Source organism: Sparus aurata, chromosome 21 (assembly GCF_900880675.1).
Source record: "Sparus aurata chromosome 21, fSpaAur1.1, whole genome shotgun sequence".
In the NCBI taxonomy this organism is placed as follows: domain Eukaryota; kingdom Metazoa; phylum Chordata; class Actinopteri; order Spariformes; family Sparidae; genus Sparus; species Sparus aurata.
In genome coordinates this window covers 24,409,765-24,428,406 of record NC_044207.1, presented here as the reverse complement: position 1 = coordinate 24,428,406, position 18,642 = coordinate 24,409,765, and the positions used below count along the sequence as shown (strand labels likewise).

The following is an 18,642-nucleotide window of genomic DNA, read 5'->3' as shown; positions in this document are numbered from 1 at the left end:
TTCCTGGATGATGAGACAAGGATCAGCTAATTATGTCGCCTCAATGAGGAAAGGCACCGTCCTTGCCATGGCCTCTTTCCCTTTGCCGTCTCGCTCTCTCCCTGTCGCGCTTTTTCAAATGAACTCCTTGTCCCTTCCTTGAAGGGCACCTGAAGTTTTAAATGCGATGCACTTTCATTGATGATAGAAAGCTATCTAGGCCAGCAGAATATATTTCTCTGAAAAGTATTTGTCAGGTCCTGTGAGGAGAATTTGAGCCCCGACATGGTAAAGCTGACTTGCATGGGTGGTAAATATTGTACATGCTCACATGTCTTTGGTACACATGTATGCACACACACACACACACACACACACACACACACACACACACACAGACATTGATTAAGACACATATGAACAAAATGTTCAAACATTAACATTACTAACACACACACACAAACAGATGTCATGGCCTTTAACTGTGGGCCACGTCGCCCCTCATATCAGTGACACTAGTGATCAAAACAGTCAGCATTTTTTTGACATCTGCTCCCGAGCAGTGTGAGTATACAGTACTCAGACACTTGCTCATCATTTGCACCTGTTATACAAATACAGGCAGGCAAATTGGATTGCCTGCTCAACAGTTTGCAACAAGAAATTGCTACATATTGGACTGAACAAGTAATTTACATCAGGACATGGTGGAGCCAACTTAAAGTAAAGCTCTGACCCAGCGATTCTAGGATTAACTAGTAGTGTGGGCAAACAGACATACGAATATATTCTGGTAGCCAATCCATCTGTTCAACTTTCCCTCAGCCAATCAGAAGGCAATGGAGAGGTGTCCAGCCAGTAAGATTACTCCAGATCTGATTGGCTAGAACAGGCTGACAGGCCAAAGCCCTTGATGGCAGCTCTAAGCTGGTCCAGATTAGACTGGGCTCTGTGGTTGACACCTACCTACCATCAGGACCCAACACTCATTACCTATCAGCTATGGCATGGATTAGGAGAGTCTGCCTGTTTGTATGCTGGAGGGGGAGAAGATCTGGGTGTCATCTGCATGTAGGGTTTGGGAAAGCTGAATAGTAGAAGGGAAGATGGATCAGAAGATGCATCACGAGAGGAGGAGGTAGTTGAAAAATCTACCACGTATTTATGATCTAGGGTGTGGCAGCTACAGGCTACACAGTGGACTTCAAATTCCAGTAAATCCCAAAAGGTTATCAGTTCCGTTTCACCAGAGAGCTTTGTTATTGCTGCATACAACTGGACCCATTCATTTATATTAATACAGTATCAGAAACATTCAAGGAAAAAACTTTGAAGCATTCATAATGTGGTCTGTGTTTATGGGGTCACACTCATGACATGACAACTCCCACACATGACAAAGCACAGTAGGGCTTTTAGGGCTGTGAAAACAACGGCAGGCCAATGAAAACAGAAAGACACACACACACATACAAACACACTCCTTACACACACACCATCTCCCTTTTAATGTCCTTTTGGCTAAACTTTAGCAATCAGCAGGAGTGAGTCTGAGTTAAAACAGCGAGAGTGTATAAAGAAAACACACACACACAAAGAACTTGTCATGACAAGATTTACGGTACAATTTAAATGACAGACAGATGCAAAGCTGCACAGAAAATAGTGGCCACATCATGAAAGAATTATCAAATAAACACATCAGATTAACAGCAAAAGGGGCAGAGTTTTGTAGCCTGCAGACAACTGGCTCTGTGGTGAACTGCATAGATACAGAACAAACAAAAAGGAAAGCTCCCCACAATTTTCCACCATCCAGCGTGTGAATACCAGCAACCATGGTATCAGCCAAAATCATATTCTAATTACTTCATGTGGTATATGAGCCACTTGCTACTTCACATTCCACTCGAGGCACTCAGACAGCACAGAGACTGTCCTTAGAAGGCCTTGCAAATTGAGGACTAGTGACATCATCATTTTCAGCACTACCATACTCCAGTTTCTATTGTTATTCCATTGTTATTTTCCATCTTGGCCTTTTCTGGACATGTGGAACACCTGATCTTCTTTCTCCAGACAGGCTCAGACGTTAGGTAAGAACGAAAAAGGTCATAATAATGATGATGATAAAAAGTACAGATACCAGGACCACTTTTCGAACAAAGTAACATCTATTCATGTCACCAGTCAGCTTGTTAAACAGCTTAAAAAAGGGCTTATCTCCAGCACTTTGCATCCACCAACATGGTAATGAGAAATTTCATATCTTGGTGGTGTTTTAGTAAAGAGTAAACCCAGAGTGAAATCACCTTTTGGTGAAAAGATTACTGTTTGAAGAAAGGGTGGAGCTGGGGAGGATACCCTGATTATAAATGACCAAGAAAACAATGTGGTAGCAACTTGTCAATCATACCCTACTTTACCATCAATATTTACCATTAATGCTACCATAACTTAAAAAATTTACATCATGATGTATTAAAGAAGTCTTGAAACTAGAGATAGAGACCATAAACTAAATGTCTTCAATAATCTGAAACAAGTCCAGTTGCACTAAGAATTACCCTGACCCAGATGACTTTGAATCTTCTCCAACTTACCAGAAAACTGTTCCCTAGTCTAATAAATCGAGTATGAAATGTGGTAATTTTCTCATAAACTTACATAAAATCAGACTTCTTTTTTAAACCAGTTGGGGTCACCGCTTGCTCGTCATTAGAAAGTATGCAGGTGAAGGCACTTCTGCATTGGCTTGACTATTCAAACCCAGAAGATCTGTCCATATTTTATACAGCCAATGGTTTTAGTATGCTGAACACTATGTGACGGTAATAAAACCTGTCCAGATGACATTTACAAGTTAAACATGACAGTAATCATTTCCAATTTAATGTATGAAAATGAGAAATTCTCCATGAGTGTTAAGTTAGTTGCAAGTTTCATTCTCTATTACTCTATTTGTATTCGGATATGAGTTTTCCATATTGGACAGCAAGACCAGTACATCCCTCATAAAACAGGACTTGGCCACCATGACGTCTAAGCACTTCATTGTCTTATAAAACTAATTGCATGGTACCAAAATTCCTGCAACACTTTAAACATCCGAAGCACGTCTCCCACTCTTTGGCAATGTGTTGGAGGTTTTGAGGAGAAGGAAAAAATTGATCCCTTTCGGAAACTAAATTTAAATAACACTGCAATTACTAGAGGAAGAGGAAGGACAAGCTTGGGCAACTGGTGCACTGCCTGATTCAGTTGGGCGTAGTACAAAACCCTTTGGCAGGCAAGACCTCTCTGAAACAGGCTTTGTATCTACAGCAGAGCCTTGTTTATCCGGAACTCAGACTTCTGAACTGACTGGGCTACCAAACAGACATCGCAACAACAAAATACACAAAAAAAGGAAGAAAAAAAACACCAAGCAAAAAACAAAAATGATTACTGGGCACTGATTGTCTGACTCTCCCAAACTACTGTAATTTCATCAAGGGTTCCAGTAACTGTTTAGCTGTCCTAAGAGCCAGATCAGATAATGACAAAGCAGACCATCTTCCAACAAACACTAAAGTCTGAGAAAAGGCCTCTGTACCCTTTTTTTTTCACATTTACCCCAACCGATCCTTTTCCGCAGATCTAGTGCTGCCAAAGCCACAGAAGAAGGGAGGAGGGGGGAAAGTGAAGCCATGCCCATTTTCTTGAGTTGCACACTTGCCTGCACGCCAGCTACCGTGAACCCGGATCACTGAGTGAAAACTTTTTTTCACCAAATACTGAACAAATAAATATTCTCTGCAAGCAAGACAACAAATACAAAGTTTTTTTGGTTTTGATTGCTGAATTTGGATTCAAATAGGCGGCCTAAGTTCAGCTCAAGGTCAGCTTAACGCAGGGTCAAGTTTGTAAATATTCTGGGGTATATGGTCCCAGAGGTAGGTACTAGTATAGCAACTCTTTCCCATCCATCAACAACATAGTGTATCAGACCAATCCCATCCAACCCAAGCTCTGTCCAAACACTTACCCTGGAAGGCATCCGAGTGGCCGGAGAGGAGGTGTTCAAGCTCATAGCTATAGGAGTGAATGTTGTGGAGGGTTTCTCTTCTTACAGCGAATGTGTAGCTCTCCTCCATCTTCCGGGTGCAGCAGGATGGACCCTGGTGCTTACAAACCAACAGATCCACATCTAGGAGAGTCAAGTAGAAATAAACATGTTTATTATTATCTTCTTTAGATCAACATTTATAATTCTTTATATAGCAAAGTCTGCGGTAACACATACATCAGTAATGGAAATGCAAAATAATGGAGGTCACCAAGTTTGGATGAAATACAAAGAATACAAAATGTCTCTTTTCTCCTGTGAGATATACATGTATATGATTACATTGTGTTGTGCAAATATGTGTGGGTATATGTATAGTGTCCTGAGTATGCACATAGATAGACAGCCCATAACTCCACTGGGAGACAGAGGAGGCACCATGGGAGGGTGAGAAAGTAGACCAAGAATTCATCTACGTTTCCTGCTATAAATACCGTCTGCCAAATATATAAATATCTTTGACTCATACAATTGCACATACATCGTCAAGACATACATTTATATATGTATGTGTACTGTATATCCCCTAAAAACACAAAATACATACATGAGATAGTATTTTGCAATGTAAACATGCAAAATCTGCTGTCACTCCAACACACACACACTGAGTAATTTGTGAAATCGCCTCTAAATCTAGGCAGTCATTAGCCATAATACTGCAGTTCATGAAAACCACATGAAGGCAATGACCTAACTGCAAATACTTTGATCCAAAGAACAGCTCAATCAGGCACAATTACATCAGCTGAAACAGAGTCCACACTGCCCTGCCAGTGTCACCTGCTTCTCACTATTGCGACACATATAGACACTGTCATGACATCACTGCGACTGGTCACAATTAGCAAGGGCTATTAAAATTGTCATTTCCCACACGTTTGCTTGCAAATGGACATTTCCATAATGCAGAAGTCTGATATGATAACTCATTTTACGGAGGGGGGGGAGGGTTGGAAGAGGGTGGCTGGAGGCAGGTGTTGTAACCAGAGCCTAAAGCATGGCCTTAGGACAGACCGCAAGACCAGTGCCTCACTGTCCAAATCCCTCCATGAAACACAATAGGGTTGCATTCTCAATCCCTCTTTCCCTTTCTGCTGCCTCTCTCCCATTTGCCTGGCATATCCTAGTGAGGCCTGGGTGTCTCTTAATTACCCAGCAAGGCTCCATTTGTTCCCATCCCAGAGCCAGACGAGTGAAGTCATAACTGGCTGTCCTGCCTCTTCCAGCTCATTATCTCCATCTCTGTAGCAGTTCACTCTTTTTTATGTTAACACTGTCTCCCTGTCAATACTGTTTCTCTGTTGACACAGTGTGTTTTGAGGAGTAACACTGTTGCTGTTCATCAGTGTTTAAAGTTTGTATTACAAATTTTGATAAAATTCAATGCTTGCCTTTTGTTTTGGGCTTACATCTATTACATTCCTGGACCTCCCACCAGGCTTAACAGTGGTCTTTTACAAGATTGCAATAATAACAAGAAACACAATCTATGTCAACGTGCAACCCATGGGTATTTACAGGTCTACACATACATTAACACAAATTCTCATCGATATCGAATGTCAGTTCTAAATGTAGCTATGTGGTACAGGTCACTGTACAGTGTTCTTCATCCTTCATCCAGTCAACATCTCTCTTTGGTTAATTTGAGAGTATTTTGGTGTCAAACCTCACCAAGCAAAAGAAGCAACCCCAGAACAACTGTACAATTTGGAAGGTATGTTGGGTCGGCTGCTATACCAAAGCATCAGTATTTGAGGAATTGGAAATAAGACAACTTTTTTTACAAACTGGACCTTAAATTCATGGTACGTCACATTTGCCAAATTCCATCCTCACTCTCATATATTGTCTAATGTATTCCTAGAATTTATAGTGACAGGCAATCAAATAAAATGCAGCATTAACTTATGGATTTTACTGGTTTTGAATTTTGTTGGAAATATTTGGGACAATGTCTGTATACACAAAACAAGTCTAGACTTTGAAATGTTACATGTTTCTTTAAATAAGCAGTTTGATCAATTACACCACTTATAACAACAAGCTTAACCCAGCAACAAGCAGAGTGGTGATCAACAAAATACTTTATGAATTCGGTCACACAGTTGAAAAATGTCCTTCTTTCAAATATTAATTGCTAATTTAAAGCATGATTGATTGTGATTGTGTTTTAAGGTTATCATTTTACCAAATTTGGTGTCTGTTCTCTTTCCCCTTCCGGCCCTGACCCTGTTCTCCTCACTTGGCTGGCTCTTTCTCTCCTTTGTGTTTGTGTGTTATCTGTGATATGAAACTAATATCCAGGGACTCAAAGTGGAATCCAGCCTGGCCTCTCCGTCCCTTGCGAGTAGCTGCATGGAGTAAGCGATACCCAGAAAGACTTTGGCTGTTAAAGCCACCACGGCAGTCATGACAGGCTGACTGTGTCACGAATATACCAGGCCACTTTCTAGAATCATTAGAAGCCATCCCACTGCTAGTACGTCCAACAGCAAATAAACTGCTGAGTGTGTTCTTTTGTATCTTTGAGGATATTTAACAGTAACATAACAGTATAAAAACAAAAAGCATTTTAGTGGCTGCTGCCTGAAGGGTAAACTAAAATATGCATTGAGGACTCGGGGAAGTAGTCTTCCAAGGACTCTAAGAGTCATTGAAGTTTACAATGTAGGACACATCTATTAATATCTGACTGCCTTGTTTTGAGTAACATGTATTTCTTAACCATACTCCATTTGAATTCTTAGTACACATAACACACTATATAAACCTTCAACAGGCACTGACCTCTTCTTGAACTTTTTCACAATTTGTTAGAGGAAATTAAAGCCTTGGGTGTGATTAGGTTTTTAAAGGGTGTTTATTGTCAACGTAAACACATATCTACAGATTCCAAGTATGCTCATCTTCTTTAAGTCAGAATGTAACTGGTACCTTTGGCAAAAGTAACAGTTTTGAACATCTGGACAGTGCAATTTTCCTCCATTATTCTTTGCAAAACTAGTCAAGCTCTGTCAAATTGCTTGGGGAGCGTGACTCACCAACAATTATCGAGTTTTGCTTCAAGTGTCAATCGGATGGATTGGAACGGCCTCTGACGTGACTGCAAAAAGATATCAACATCATTGCTTTTAAGGCATTGCTGCATAGGTTTGGCTGTACTTTTGGGCTTGTTATCTTGCTGAGAAATGAGCCAAGATTTCTCATTTTTGTTTACGTCTACTTTCGTTTCTTTACTTTGTCACTCAGCTATAAAGCTGCGACTGGTGAAGCGCCTGGGAAACAGTTACTGTACTGTGTCTCTCCAATCTTTGCCCTGGAACCCTGAAGCAGAATAAATTAAAATACATAAAACACACCCCACATCTACTACTGAAGGGCCTGTAAATGTCCTAATTCTACCAATAAATTCTGACCATGCCACAACGGTTGAGGATAAAGCCCTGTTAAAGCTAAATGTGGTCCCTGCTCAACAACTTGCGGTATTGCTCTCTTTTTTTCCTCCACCATTCTTTGGATTTTGTTTTGTATTCTTCACAAAGCTAGTAGATTTCAACAACCTTTTCGTGTAGTATGTCCTCATGTTGAAGTTTATGACTACAAATTGACTAATTAGCTGTTGGGCTTTCTAGACACTGGTGTATTTCACAGACACCATCTCTTGATTACTCACCAAGGATGATGATTTTCAGCCATTACACCATTCTGAGGGCAGCTGTGCCAGTGATGATTAAGGTGTGCCATTACTATGAATACTTGTGCAATATTTTTTCTGACAGATTACATTTGACAGCTAACTGAGCTCTGAAGAGTTCCCACAACCTGAGCCCACACATAAGAGGGGTGAGAGGAAATTCTATTCTTGGATGCACTGTGATTCTCTCTTGAAAGATTATGTTTTGATGCAGAAAAGTCAATGATGAAAAACCTAAAACCAAATTCTCGACAATGTGATCGATGGTCACAATTCTGTGTAGGATTTTGGGGGGATTTTATTTTACAATGTTTGTCAAAAATTGTGAATGTTGTTCTCTCTTAACCTGCATCTATTTGTCTGATTTCAAGTAACTCTTTAATGTTACTTAAAATAGACTCTGGTAGCCCAGGAAGGCTGAACTCTGCAGGTCCTTTGTAATTAGTGCCCAATGTGTATGCAACTCATTCTGCCTGACTGAATCTTAACACACATTGCTTCCAGATTGGGTGTCAACTCTGAATCCTAATTCACTTAATCGTCCTCAGGTGACAAATACCTCTGGAGTAATTTGCCGTATTAAAGCCATGGCTCAGAGGTCTTGACTTGTTAGTCACAATCCCTTCAGCAACACCTCAGTGCCCTTCATTGCACAAGTCAAAACTCCTGAGTGGAGACACTCTACCACTGTATAATTGCCCTGCTAACTCACATGCCATTCTCAATATGTGGTACTACAGTAGCAAAGCTGAACAGTATACTGCTGAGAAGATGGTTATGTTATTACCACCCTGCTCAAACACACTTACATAAACTCATGCTCTTGTGAAATGATTTATATGCAGCTCACATCTCTTCATTACGGTATGGAAACTTTGTTTTGACTTGGAATGTGTTGATGAGGATTGCAGCTTCCTGATGCTGTTTAGATATTTTCAGGAGAACAAGAATAACTTTGTTAAAATGTAGCCAATTAATGCAGTCACCCTTCTCCTACCTCAGGAAGCAAGTTCCCTTTGAAGTTACCAGATCCACTGAACATACAGGATATTTACTCTATACTGATTTGCTGTGTTTTGGATGGGCCGTGTTGAACGAAAACACACCTCAAAGGGTCTTTGCCACATACCTGAGTTCTTGGACAACCTTAAAACTCAACTGGAATGTTTAGATTTCTAAGACCCCAAGTTGAAACTGCCTACGGTGACTGGCACACAGTCCAAAACATTGCGAGAGGGCAGAAGTTGGATGGCAAGCGCTTAAAGAGAGATGTGGAAGGCGGGTGGGCAGATGGATGCAGACCTGGTGAAACAGCATTTTATCAGAGGAGTGCTCAGCCGGACTGACAGAGTGATTATGTTAACATTAAAGATAATCTGTTGAACGTGAACGCTCCCTCTCAGAAAAACCAGCTCTCCCTCATGCACCATTTGTATTCCAACAGCGTAATAAGGTTCATCTGTTGGTTATATTTTTGGAGAGGAGGTTGATGATATACTTGGCAGTCTAACAACCTCATAAAATTGCATCCCTCTCTCTTCCACAGTAGCAAGCACGAGGCTAGGGTCGCACACAATCCACTGAAACGCAAGATAGTCTTAGGCTGAAATCCAATAAGAGATGCTGTGTAGAGACCGACTCAGACAGAGTAATCAGCTTCAGATTGGGGCAACACCAGTAAGGCTAAAATGATTGGACTGGAGAAAGAGCATCTGAGGTGACTGCCAGTAGGCCATTCACAATAATTAGTTAACTGACACATATTTTAAACTTACTGATGTATGGACATATCCTCAATCATTTTATGCTGACCCTGATATTGCCTGATGTCTTTCCATGCAATTTTTGTTAACAGAGCCCAAGTGTCCATTATATTAATGTTTTATGTTTTGTTTTTAAAGATATTCTATTTTTTGGTGCGCAGGTGGTTGAGTGGTTAGAGCGCATGCCATAAACGCAGCCGACCCCGGTTCGATTCCGGGTGGAGGTCCTTTGCTGCATGTCACATCCCCCTCTCTCTCCCATATTTCCTATCTGTCTACTGCTTAATAAAGGTGTCTATGCCAGAAAAAATAAAAATAAAAAATCTTTAAAGATATTCTATTTTTACACTTTCCAATTCCAAAGTGTATTGCTCTTTGAAAACAGGTACTTTTGTCAAGAATCACAATAATATTGTTTATCGCAATTTATTTTGAGGACAATATATTGTACGACAAAAGTAGATATCATGACAAACTATGCTGTGTCTATTTACTTGAAGACTTTGTCAGAGATGCTGCTGTTGTTATTTATTTGAATGACTGTAGTTTAACAAAACTAACTGCCGACTCTCTTCAGTGATTTTGACATTAGACTGAAGTAGGTAGTTGAGAGATGGCCAGGAAGAGAAAACATGGATGCTCAATAATTTTAAGTGTGTATGGAGTAGGTGTGCACCATGTGTTCCTCTCTCAGTGAGAACGGCCAAGTTAAAAAGGGAATCAAAATAACCACAGCCAATCAAAGACCATGTTGAGCTTTGAGAGCTTGCCAAGGCTTTTGACGCTGTAACTGGTTAAGGATGTGGCGACATGTGATAACACACTGGGTTCCCATTCCCTTGCTATTAACACATGACCCTGCTTGCCTTGTATTCAAGATATAAGACACTTTCTCTTTGCCCTTAAAATAGCTCTTAATGAGTCAGTAAATCAAAGAATGGCAGCAGAGTAATACATTGAAAAAAGGGCTCTCTGTGTGGTCACACAAAATCAGATAAGCCCTGTCCGATCGGATGGTTCTTAACGAGCTGTAAAATAGGTTGATCATATCTGAGAACGTTAAGCCAACTGCATACGCGGTATGTCTGTAGACAGCACTGCTAGCCGCCTGCTTTCCAAATGACCTATCTCCAAAGGGCTATATCAGCACCCTGTGGTAATCTCAATATGGAGTGCTTGGCCATGTACCACCGAACCAAAGTGGTCATAACTCTTCCAAATAATCACAGGATAAGCAACTTCATGTCAGTCATTATCTAAGTTTCCTTGATAGGGAATCTGACGGCGAGATAAAGTCACTCTTTGTGAAGTGAGGCCCAGGGGATTCAATGTCTGCAAAGCAAATATTTTGGTCTGAAGTAATTCAATACCGAGACATACAGTACTAGTAAAATACTCCAGCACTCATTATCAGAGACTGAGCACACATTTAAGTATTTTTACTAAAACTTGCAAGTGCTTCACTTAGAATGACATTTTATAACATTCCTACTAACTGGAAAGAAAGGGCTTGGAGTGAAAAATATGTACATGGAGGTATTGCTTGATACAAGTACTTCCCTATTTCCTTATGTAAAGGATTCTATATACTTCTTCCAGCACTCTTTGCCAACATGAGATCACAGTGCTCTTGATAATCACAAGGCACTAGCACTGCTTATTGCACTTAATGCTTTCTTTGGAAGACAAGACAGTCTTGGAAGACGGAAACAAAAACAAATAAGATAAAATATCTCAACGGTAAAAGAGAAATCGTTTCATATAAGATCATATCCAGTCGGGCCGGCTCTTAAGCTCCCTGCTGCCACACTCCTGGCTCTTGGTGTGAAATTCGCTCACCTCACATGAATGAAACGCAGCACTGTGTCCTAAAACAAACACCAGACTGCGAAAAGGGGCTGAAGTTTTGCCACTTCAAATTTCAAGAGTTGCTTTTGTTGGCATTTGATCTGAGAACTGAAGCAGAGTAGCATAATTGTGTACACACACACATATACACCAAATCTCCCACTCTAACGCCCCCTTCTACTGGTCGGCTCTTTGAAGAAAAGATTGCGTCTGACCCAAAACAACCTCTGTAGGGCAAGTACAAATAAAATGCAAAATAAGGTAAAAGCCCAAAATGTAATGGTGAAGCTCCAGCAATGTTTGATTAGCTGTGAGGGGAAGCAATAGCAGAGAAGTGGTGGAATGTAAATGCACGAAAATGCAGTTCACCACACCTCGTAAACAAACATAAATATTTATATCAATTAATAGTCCAGAATAAGCACCCATAGTTTGTATCTGGAACTTATCAGGCCATTTTGCCAAAAAATGTATCACTAAAGATAGATTTGTCTCAGAATTAAAACATCTTGCTGCATCAAGTTAGAGGTGGGGTAAGATGATTGCAAACTTTTTTAACACTTACTGTGTGTATGCCTCTATTTGCTCACTGTCAGGCAAAATGCTAATCAACAGCTCCTATTGCAGACAGAGATACTCTCATGTAGCTTCTGCCAATTCACTGTGGACTGTAAAGGCGAGTCACGCAAGCCTCGCTCCGGACTGCTGACATCCTCACAAGACCAAGGTTCTTCCGTTGTCTTTAAGAGCTAACCCTAAACTACTGCTTGCAGTGAAATTGACATCCTCTGTTGCTAGTAGTGACACCCTGCTAAACAAACATATCGAGTGGTTTGGATGCACCTCTAGGTATGCTTCCCACTCAGCTATCTATTGCTCTTCTCCATGTTACAGCTTGCAGACTCAGACTGGGTGATACTTAAGCTGCCACCAATCTGCATATGACACTAATGCAGCAAGAATTCTTGTCCGTAGTCATACAGATAACTGTACATTGCATATCTGCTTGTATTTCAGCAGCTACAATTTAAAACATGCACTTAAATCTTCGACACCTCCAAGACTCACATTATGGGAAGCTACTTACAGCAGCTATTAAAAGTAAGGTAAGCTATAATGGTAATGCCCACTGAATATCCCAATTTGTTGTGTTTAGGGATATGACAATTGAAACGACCCCACGTAATAGGAACATGACATAATTAGTCATAAGTGTTGAAGTCTCTTTCTATTCTTGCAGAGTAACTTTCAAGTAAAACCAGCATAGCTGAACCAAAGCCTGAAGCCGCTCAAACTGTGTTTTGCCTCCAAAACAGATTTGGAACCAATGTTTATCCTCATAAAATAACTTTTCCTCAGTGTGCAGGAGGAGAGCACATACCACAAAACCATCAAGGCATTTGAAGCTGCTTTCAAGCATCACACTGACAAAAATGTGACAGAGGACAGTAAAAACTCAGGAATCATGTGAACCGAGGTGCAAAACACTCTACAGGCCTGTTGTGGGAGTCAGGACAATCTACTCTGGTAAACTGTGGCTCAAGTTCCTAAAGGCTAAAAGAGTTGTTGGTGGTTGACGTCTGCAAATTAATCTGAAAAAAATAAAATAAAAATAATAATAATAACTCCCCCTTTAGTGGACACAATATTGTAGCCTCTTTATCCACAGTGATTAGACCATGTGAGACCTCTGCATCACTCTAGACTTGTTCTAGCTCAAAAACCCTGCCTCAGCAGCTTGTGAATGTGCCACGAGGCTTTCTGCCAAAAGAAATTTGCAAAATAATTGTTTAATCTCTCCAAACAGCCTGCTTGTGATAAGCAGCTGGGTGGCATGTGAAGCTACAAATTGTGGAGAGAATCAAGAGGCTCTGGGACATTCAGCAAGGGTGTCAAATGGGACACATATTCTGGGTAATTTAAGCATGCAATATAAGATACTATAGAAGGATTTGGGGAGAAACCTACAAGGCAAGACAAATATGACGCCCAGAATTGAATGAAAGTGCATATGAAAACATGCTATGACACATTTCACTTACGTAAAATCTTTTCAGATTTGGCAGTGTGCCTTTCTGTTTAATAGCAGCCTGTCCCCTACATACAAAACATGTGACACATATGGTCACAACCCTTTAAAAGTCTATTGAAATTAGATGACTAATATAGGGAGAGACAACCTGACAAAAGTGAAGACAGGGAGCAATATAGTCTCAGTCTCTCAGCCATTCAATCTCTTGCTGCTGTCGCTTAAGTGGGCTTTTGCTTTTGGGAAACCAAAACATGCATGTGCATACCCACGTGTGCTTTCGACAGAAGCAAGAACAGTTAGAAGCAGTGGACATTAAATAAAGACCAGAGTTACACATTTACACAAGGTAATTGTAATGCGAGATAAATGTGACTTGTCTGCGTAAATCTCTGATGTTTGCACAGCGCGTTAGCCAAAGTGCTCCTCGCTTAGAGGTGCCAAACCCACTGGCTCACCTGTGCCAGGTGTCTCCGGGACGCGGTGCAGCGGTCCGACCTGCCGCAGCTGGAAAGCGGTCTTCACTTCATGACAGCTGTACGCGTCCACGTCGATCAGAGAACTCGCCGTGAATATGACCGCTGACAAAATCCAAAAGGACCCGCAAGAGTTTACGCGTGGGCATATTCCTCGGGACATTGCCGCATCTCACACCAGGTATCCTCGCCTTGGATCGCCTACTGTAGCCTGACTGCGAACTGAGTGACACTGTTGAAAATAGACGGCACTTGAAGCGACGGTGAGTTTGAACATCTGACAAGCGTTTCCGTCTGATTCTCACATTATTGGTTGGGGGGGTGAGTGTGAGCGCCTCACAGCAGAGGTCTGGGGTCTTCTCTTGGACAGAGGAAGAGCGGTGTGGTGGGCTGAAGCCAGTCTGTCCCGCGCTCAGTGCTCCGCTGTCTGCATGCCTGTTCCCAAAGCCTTGCGCACACTCCCCTCCCTTTCTGTTTACTTCAGCTAAGTGCTCCAACTAAAACTCACTTCAATTATCCCTATAGGGACTTGGAGTGTCTGTCTCCTTACGACAGCACTTTAAATCCATACAACACAACACTTCAATGTGGTATTTATGAGTAAAAATATAAAATAAATTATAATTTAGAGCACCTTTTGTGTCTTTCTAAATTACTCTAAGCTATTCGTGTATGACTGTGTTACTGAATGATAAAGCTAAAACACAAACTTATTAGACAAAACTAACCAATCTTATATTAGTATTTCCACTAATTTGGCCAACTTCTTATCCACATCGTAAAACAAAACATTGCCTGTACACTGCAAGAGCCAAAGATCACACTAGTTGTACGCTAAAGGAGATGTTGTTGGTCACTGCCACAAACAAGGGGACATATTAAAATCTTCAGAGGGCATTAACTTAGAATCAGTTTATTTTTCTTTTATATCAAGATGTAGGAAAATGAGTTCTTGGATTGTAGGACAGTTTACTATGATCTCTTCATGTCAGATGATTAAATATGCATGGGTGGTGGGATGGGATTAATAAAACAAAGCAGGGAAATGTAATTTAGTTCTCAGAGTATGATGATGGTTGAGTTGCAACTAATTCTTCCTGCATCAGTGCATTCAGACTCCTGTGCTTAATGCTGCTGAGGCCTGTATAGCAATACTTGCAAATGATTAACATTGCTGCCATCTACTGGTGACAATGTTGAATAGAGAGGCAACCACATCATATGATTTTTTTCAGACTGATTTCCTGACATTCCAGTATTATACTCCCTTCACTTTTGCAGCCTCTGTTATGAGATTTAAACACTTTTCTATACCATTCTACATATAGTGTTAAAGAGTTAAAAGATCGGAGGTCATTTATTAATTAAATTTTTTCTGTATCCCATTTTTTTTCAGATTTGGTGTTCTATATTTTAGATTCACTTTAGATTAACATTCAGTGATTACGAGAGCCAAGAACACACTGATAGTCAAGCACATGTGAAATAAATGAAAATGTAATTAGTCTACAACTCAGCATTATAAGTATTTACAATGTTTTCTCACATCTTCATAACAATTACAAGTTTTTAACTAATTTTCAGAATGTGTCACTAGATTTCCAAAAGTAACCTCATCCTGCCTGATTCCTATTACACAGTTGATGTTAAATACTACCCTCTCCTGGACGGACATGGTACTACACCAGTGGTCAGCGGCCCACTGTTTGACAATAATCTGCAAAGAATGTTGTAATATCTTTTGACAACTTTGCTATAGAGCTAATTGTAAAGTTGCAATAAAGAGTCATGTTATTGCTATTATCTTCTGCTTATCAGTTGGTGTCGTTAGTTCACAGGCCTACTTCAGCAGAGGTTTCCGGTCCTGAACCAAGGGCACAATTTTCATCTGAGCTTTGGGGGAGAAATCTACTGGTAACTGCTGTAGCTCTTTAAGTTACTTTTGTATTTGTAATACACTTGTACAATATGTAACCTTATGGCACATCCTGACCTAACCTCTTTCTGCTGGCCTGAACTGTGTATTAAAGAAGAAGAAGAAAGAAGAACAATAACAAGAACAAGATCAAGAACAAGAACAAGAATTATTGTATATTTCTATAAAATACTGAATCCAGGAGAAGCACAGAATAAAGCTCAAGTAGTAACAACATTTTGTCAAAAAGGACAAATAAAAAAACTTGAACTTGAACCTGAACTAATGTCTACAACCCATTTAAAGGCTTTATTTAGACAAGGAACCCATCCCACTCAAAGAGACAGACATTAGCTCTTCACTCTGTGGGTTTTACAGTGAAAGAAGCCAGACTTGAGAGCTCATCTTTTAAGAGTAAATGAGGGAAATGTTCACAAAGTGACTCCACATCAATCAGGAGTACTGCAAAAACAACAAACAAGGTGTGAAGGTCACAAGAGCTCAGTCTTTTGCAAGCAGCAGTGAGAAAGTAAGTCTGTGCTTAAAGGTAGCTACCTAAGGTTTGTCTGATCCAGGAACACACTCTCGTAAGGTCACCTGTAAGTATGCAGAACCACAACCATTCAAATGACTTCATACCTACAATGTAGACTATAATCTATAGTCAACTGCATAGATTGTACATAGTAAAGGCTGGAGGGCCATTGTCCAGCATTGTCAGTGACAACTTCAGTTTCTTCACTACCGCCTTCACCAGTTGGTAAAGAGGATCTATCTGCTGCAGGATGTCTACAGGTATCAGACACTTACACTGAAAGCTTTTCAGATTTTTCAAGATATTTTTTTAACTGAATGTATGACTACTTTATGGGAGAAAAAAAAAACATTTCTTCTTTAAGCATTGCAGGCAAATAAAAAGGTAAGTTATATACGATCCCTGGCAATGGAATCTGTTAAGAGTTATAAAAGTTAATGTAGAAGGCCTAATATTCATGATTTAATTTAAGACATTTTATGACATTTCTCGGAGCTGCACACGGCCTGTACTGAGTCAAACCATTCCAGTAGAGGGTGTTCTAGAGTTAGGCATAGGCTGGATCTTGGCCTGATCTGTGGAAGTGATTCTGCAACTGCAGAGGAAAACATACACAATATCTGTGTGGGGAGGGCATGTGAACCCTAACAAGATCTAGCTGTAAGAGGGGTCAAAGCATTATGTAGAGAAGTCTGCATTGGTCCCATATTCTCCCCTGCTAATCTGGAGGAACTTCTGGTCCGGCTGCACCGTCGAAGGCTATGACAATTTGTGACAAATCTTTGTGAGACAAATAAGCATTCCTCCTGTTTCCTCTTCCTCTAAACTCAATCTCCACTTACCCACTGGAGGCCCTCAGCAGAGGCTATTAAAAGTCCTGAGGTTGACTTGCTGTACACCATGCTCTCAAATTTTCTTCCAATCCTGAATGGAAAATGTATCTTTAATTATCTTTATGAACGGTACAATTTTATTCTGGACAATTAACAAATCAAATGAATCATCAAGATCCAGGCTGTCTGAGCGGGACCTGTATGTGTCTTTGAGGGGTGAACTGTGTGAAACCATTGCTTGAACTTATATGATGCTTGCTGGTTTGGAGTGTATAAATAATAATAAATAATCAGGCATTTCATTGAACACTAATGTCAGCAGGAGTGATGTTAACTTAAAGGTAATTTTTGTAAGAAAATGCGTATAAATGCGTAACCCAATGCATCTGTGTTTGACAATTGGGAGTGAGGTTAAAAAATCTACTTTTATTACAAATAGGACCTTTAATACAGTGTACAATTTGTAAATCAGTTTTCTTTGAAAATATAAGACTACAACAAGGGGGAAATTTGGGTAATTTGCTCTAATATGAGGTCACCAAATTCAGCTAGGACAGGTGTCACTTTACAGCTACAGAGTAAAGTCTCAACCCATGTGCATTGTGGAAATCCATGTCAGGGGGAAAAGAAAAACAAAAAAAACAATGAATCCAAATAAAGAGTCGAGTCTTTCACCTGGTTTTCATATCCTCAGATGCTCTTACATCTTTCTTTGTGACCTTGATCAATGTTACCTCTTCCTGCACCCTGTCCTGTCAGGATGCCACTGAAGCTGGAGGCAGAAATACATTTAATGTTTTAACTTCAGGAGGAAAAAAGACACATCACGGTGAGTTGCACAACAAGTTTAGCACATAACACAGACCAGTGTGTATCTTAATCTAGCCGAGGAAGAAGCGCTAATGAGTCGAATATGCTAGCTAGCAAACAAACCAGAAAAACAGTTGTAGTTCATGATAACTGTTAGCTAGCTAACGTTGGTTACCTGGGTGAATTTCTTGGAGACAAGGTGAGACATTTTTTTGAGTCCAACAGCTAACAATTCGGTTTAACTACTTTTCCACTGTCACATGAAACTTTTACATTAATTGTGCAGCCGAAAATGTCTAAAAAAGGTCAGCTAATTAGTACAGAGCTGTGCAGCTGTGCCTTGTTACCAAAACTGTTAGCTAACTGCGTCACTAAAGTAACCCTTAGAAGAGAGCTAACACACCACGCGAGCTACAGTTAGTGAGGGAATGTAACTAAGTAACTACATTTACTCGAGTAACCTGACTCCAAAATTGAGGTAACGCTACTTTACTTATTTCTATATCATGTAACTTCATAATCATACTCCAGTACATCTCAGAGGCAAATAGTTACTCCACTACATTCATGTCAGATGAGTTACTGTTTATCACACTCTTCTGTCCAGATGTTCTTCCGATAAACTAAATGATTAAGTTTTTCTTCT

General features: G+C 40.3%; 1 protein-coding gene across 6 annotated transcripts in view; it reads right to left on the bottom strand.

Moving 5' to 3' along the window:
• Positions 1 to 18,365, bottom strand: part of gpc5c (glypican 5c) — a 106,750-nt gene extending 88,385 nt beyond the window's left edge. For 2 of the 6 annotated variants that reach the window (XM_030402388.1, XM_030402389.1), the window contains exons 1-2: positions 13,886 to 14,359; positions 4,007 to 4,168 (exon numbers count right to left, since the gene is read on the bottom strand). In XM_030402388.1, coding sequence (XP_030258248.1) covers positions 4,007 to 4,168; positions 13,886 to 14,066 — 343 coding nt within the window. In that variant the 5' untranslated portion in view covers positions 14,067 to 14,359. Of the gene's footprint in view, positions 1 to 4,006; positions 4,169 to 13,885; positions 14,360 to 17,195; positions 17,278 to 17,861; positions 17,959 to 18,171 lie in introns of those variants that run through there. The other 4 variants (XM_030402384.1, XM_030402385.1, XM_030402386.1 and 1 more) reach the window with 3 other exon arrangements.
• Between the last annotated feature and the right edge of the window lie 277 nt (positions 18,366 to 18,642).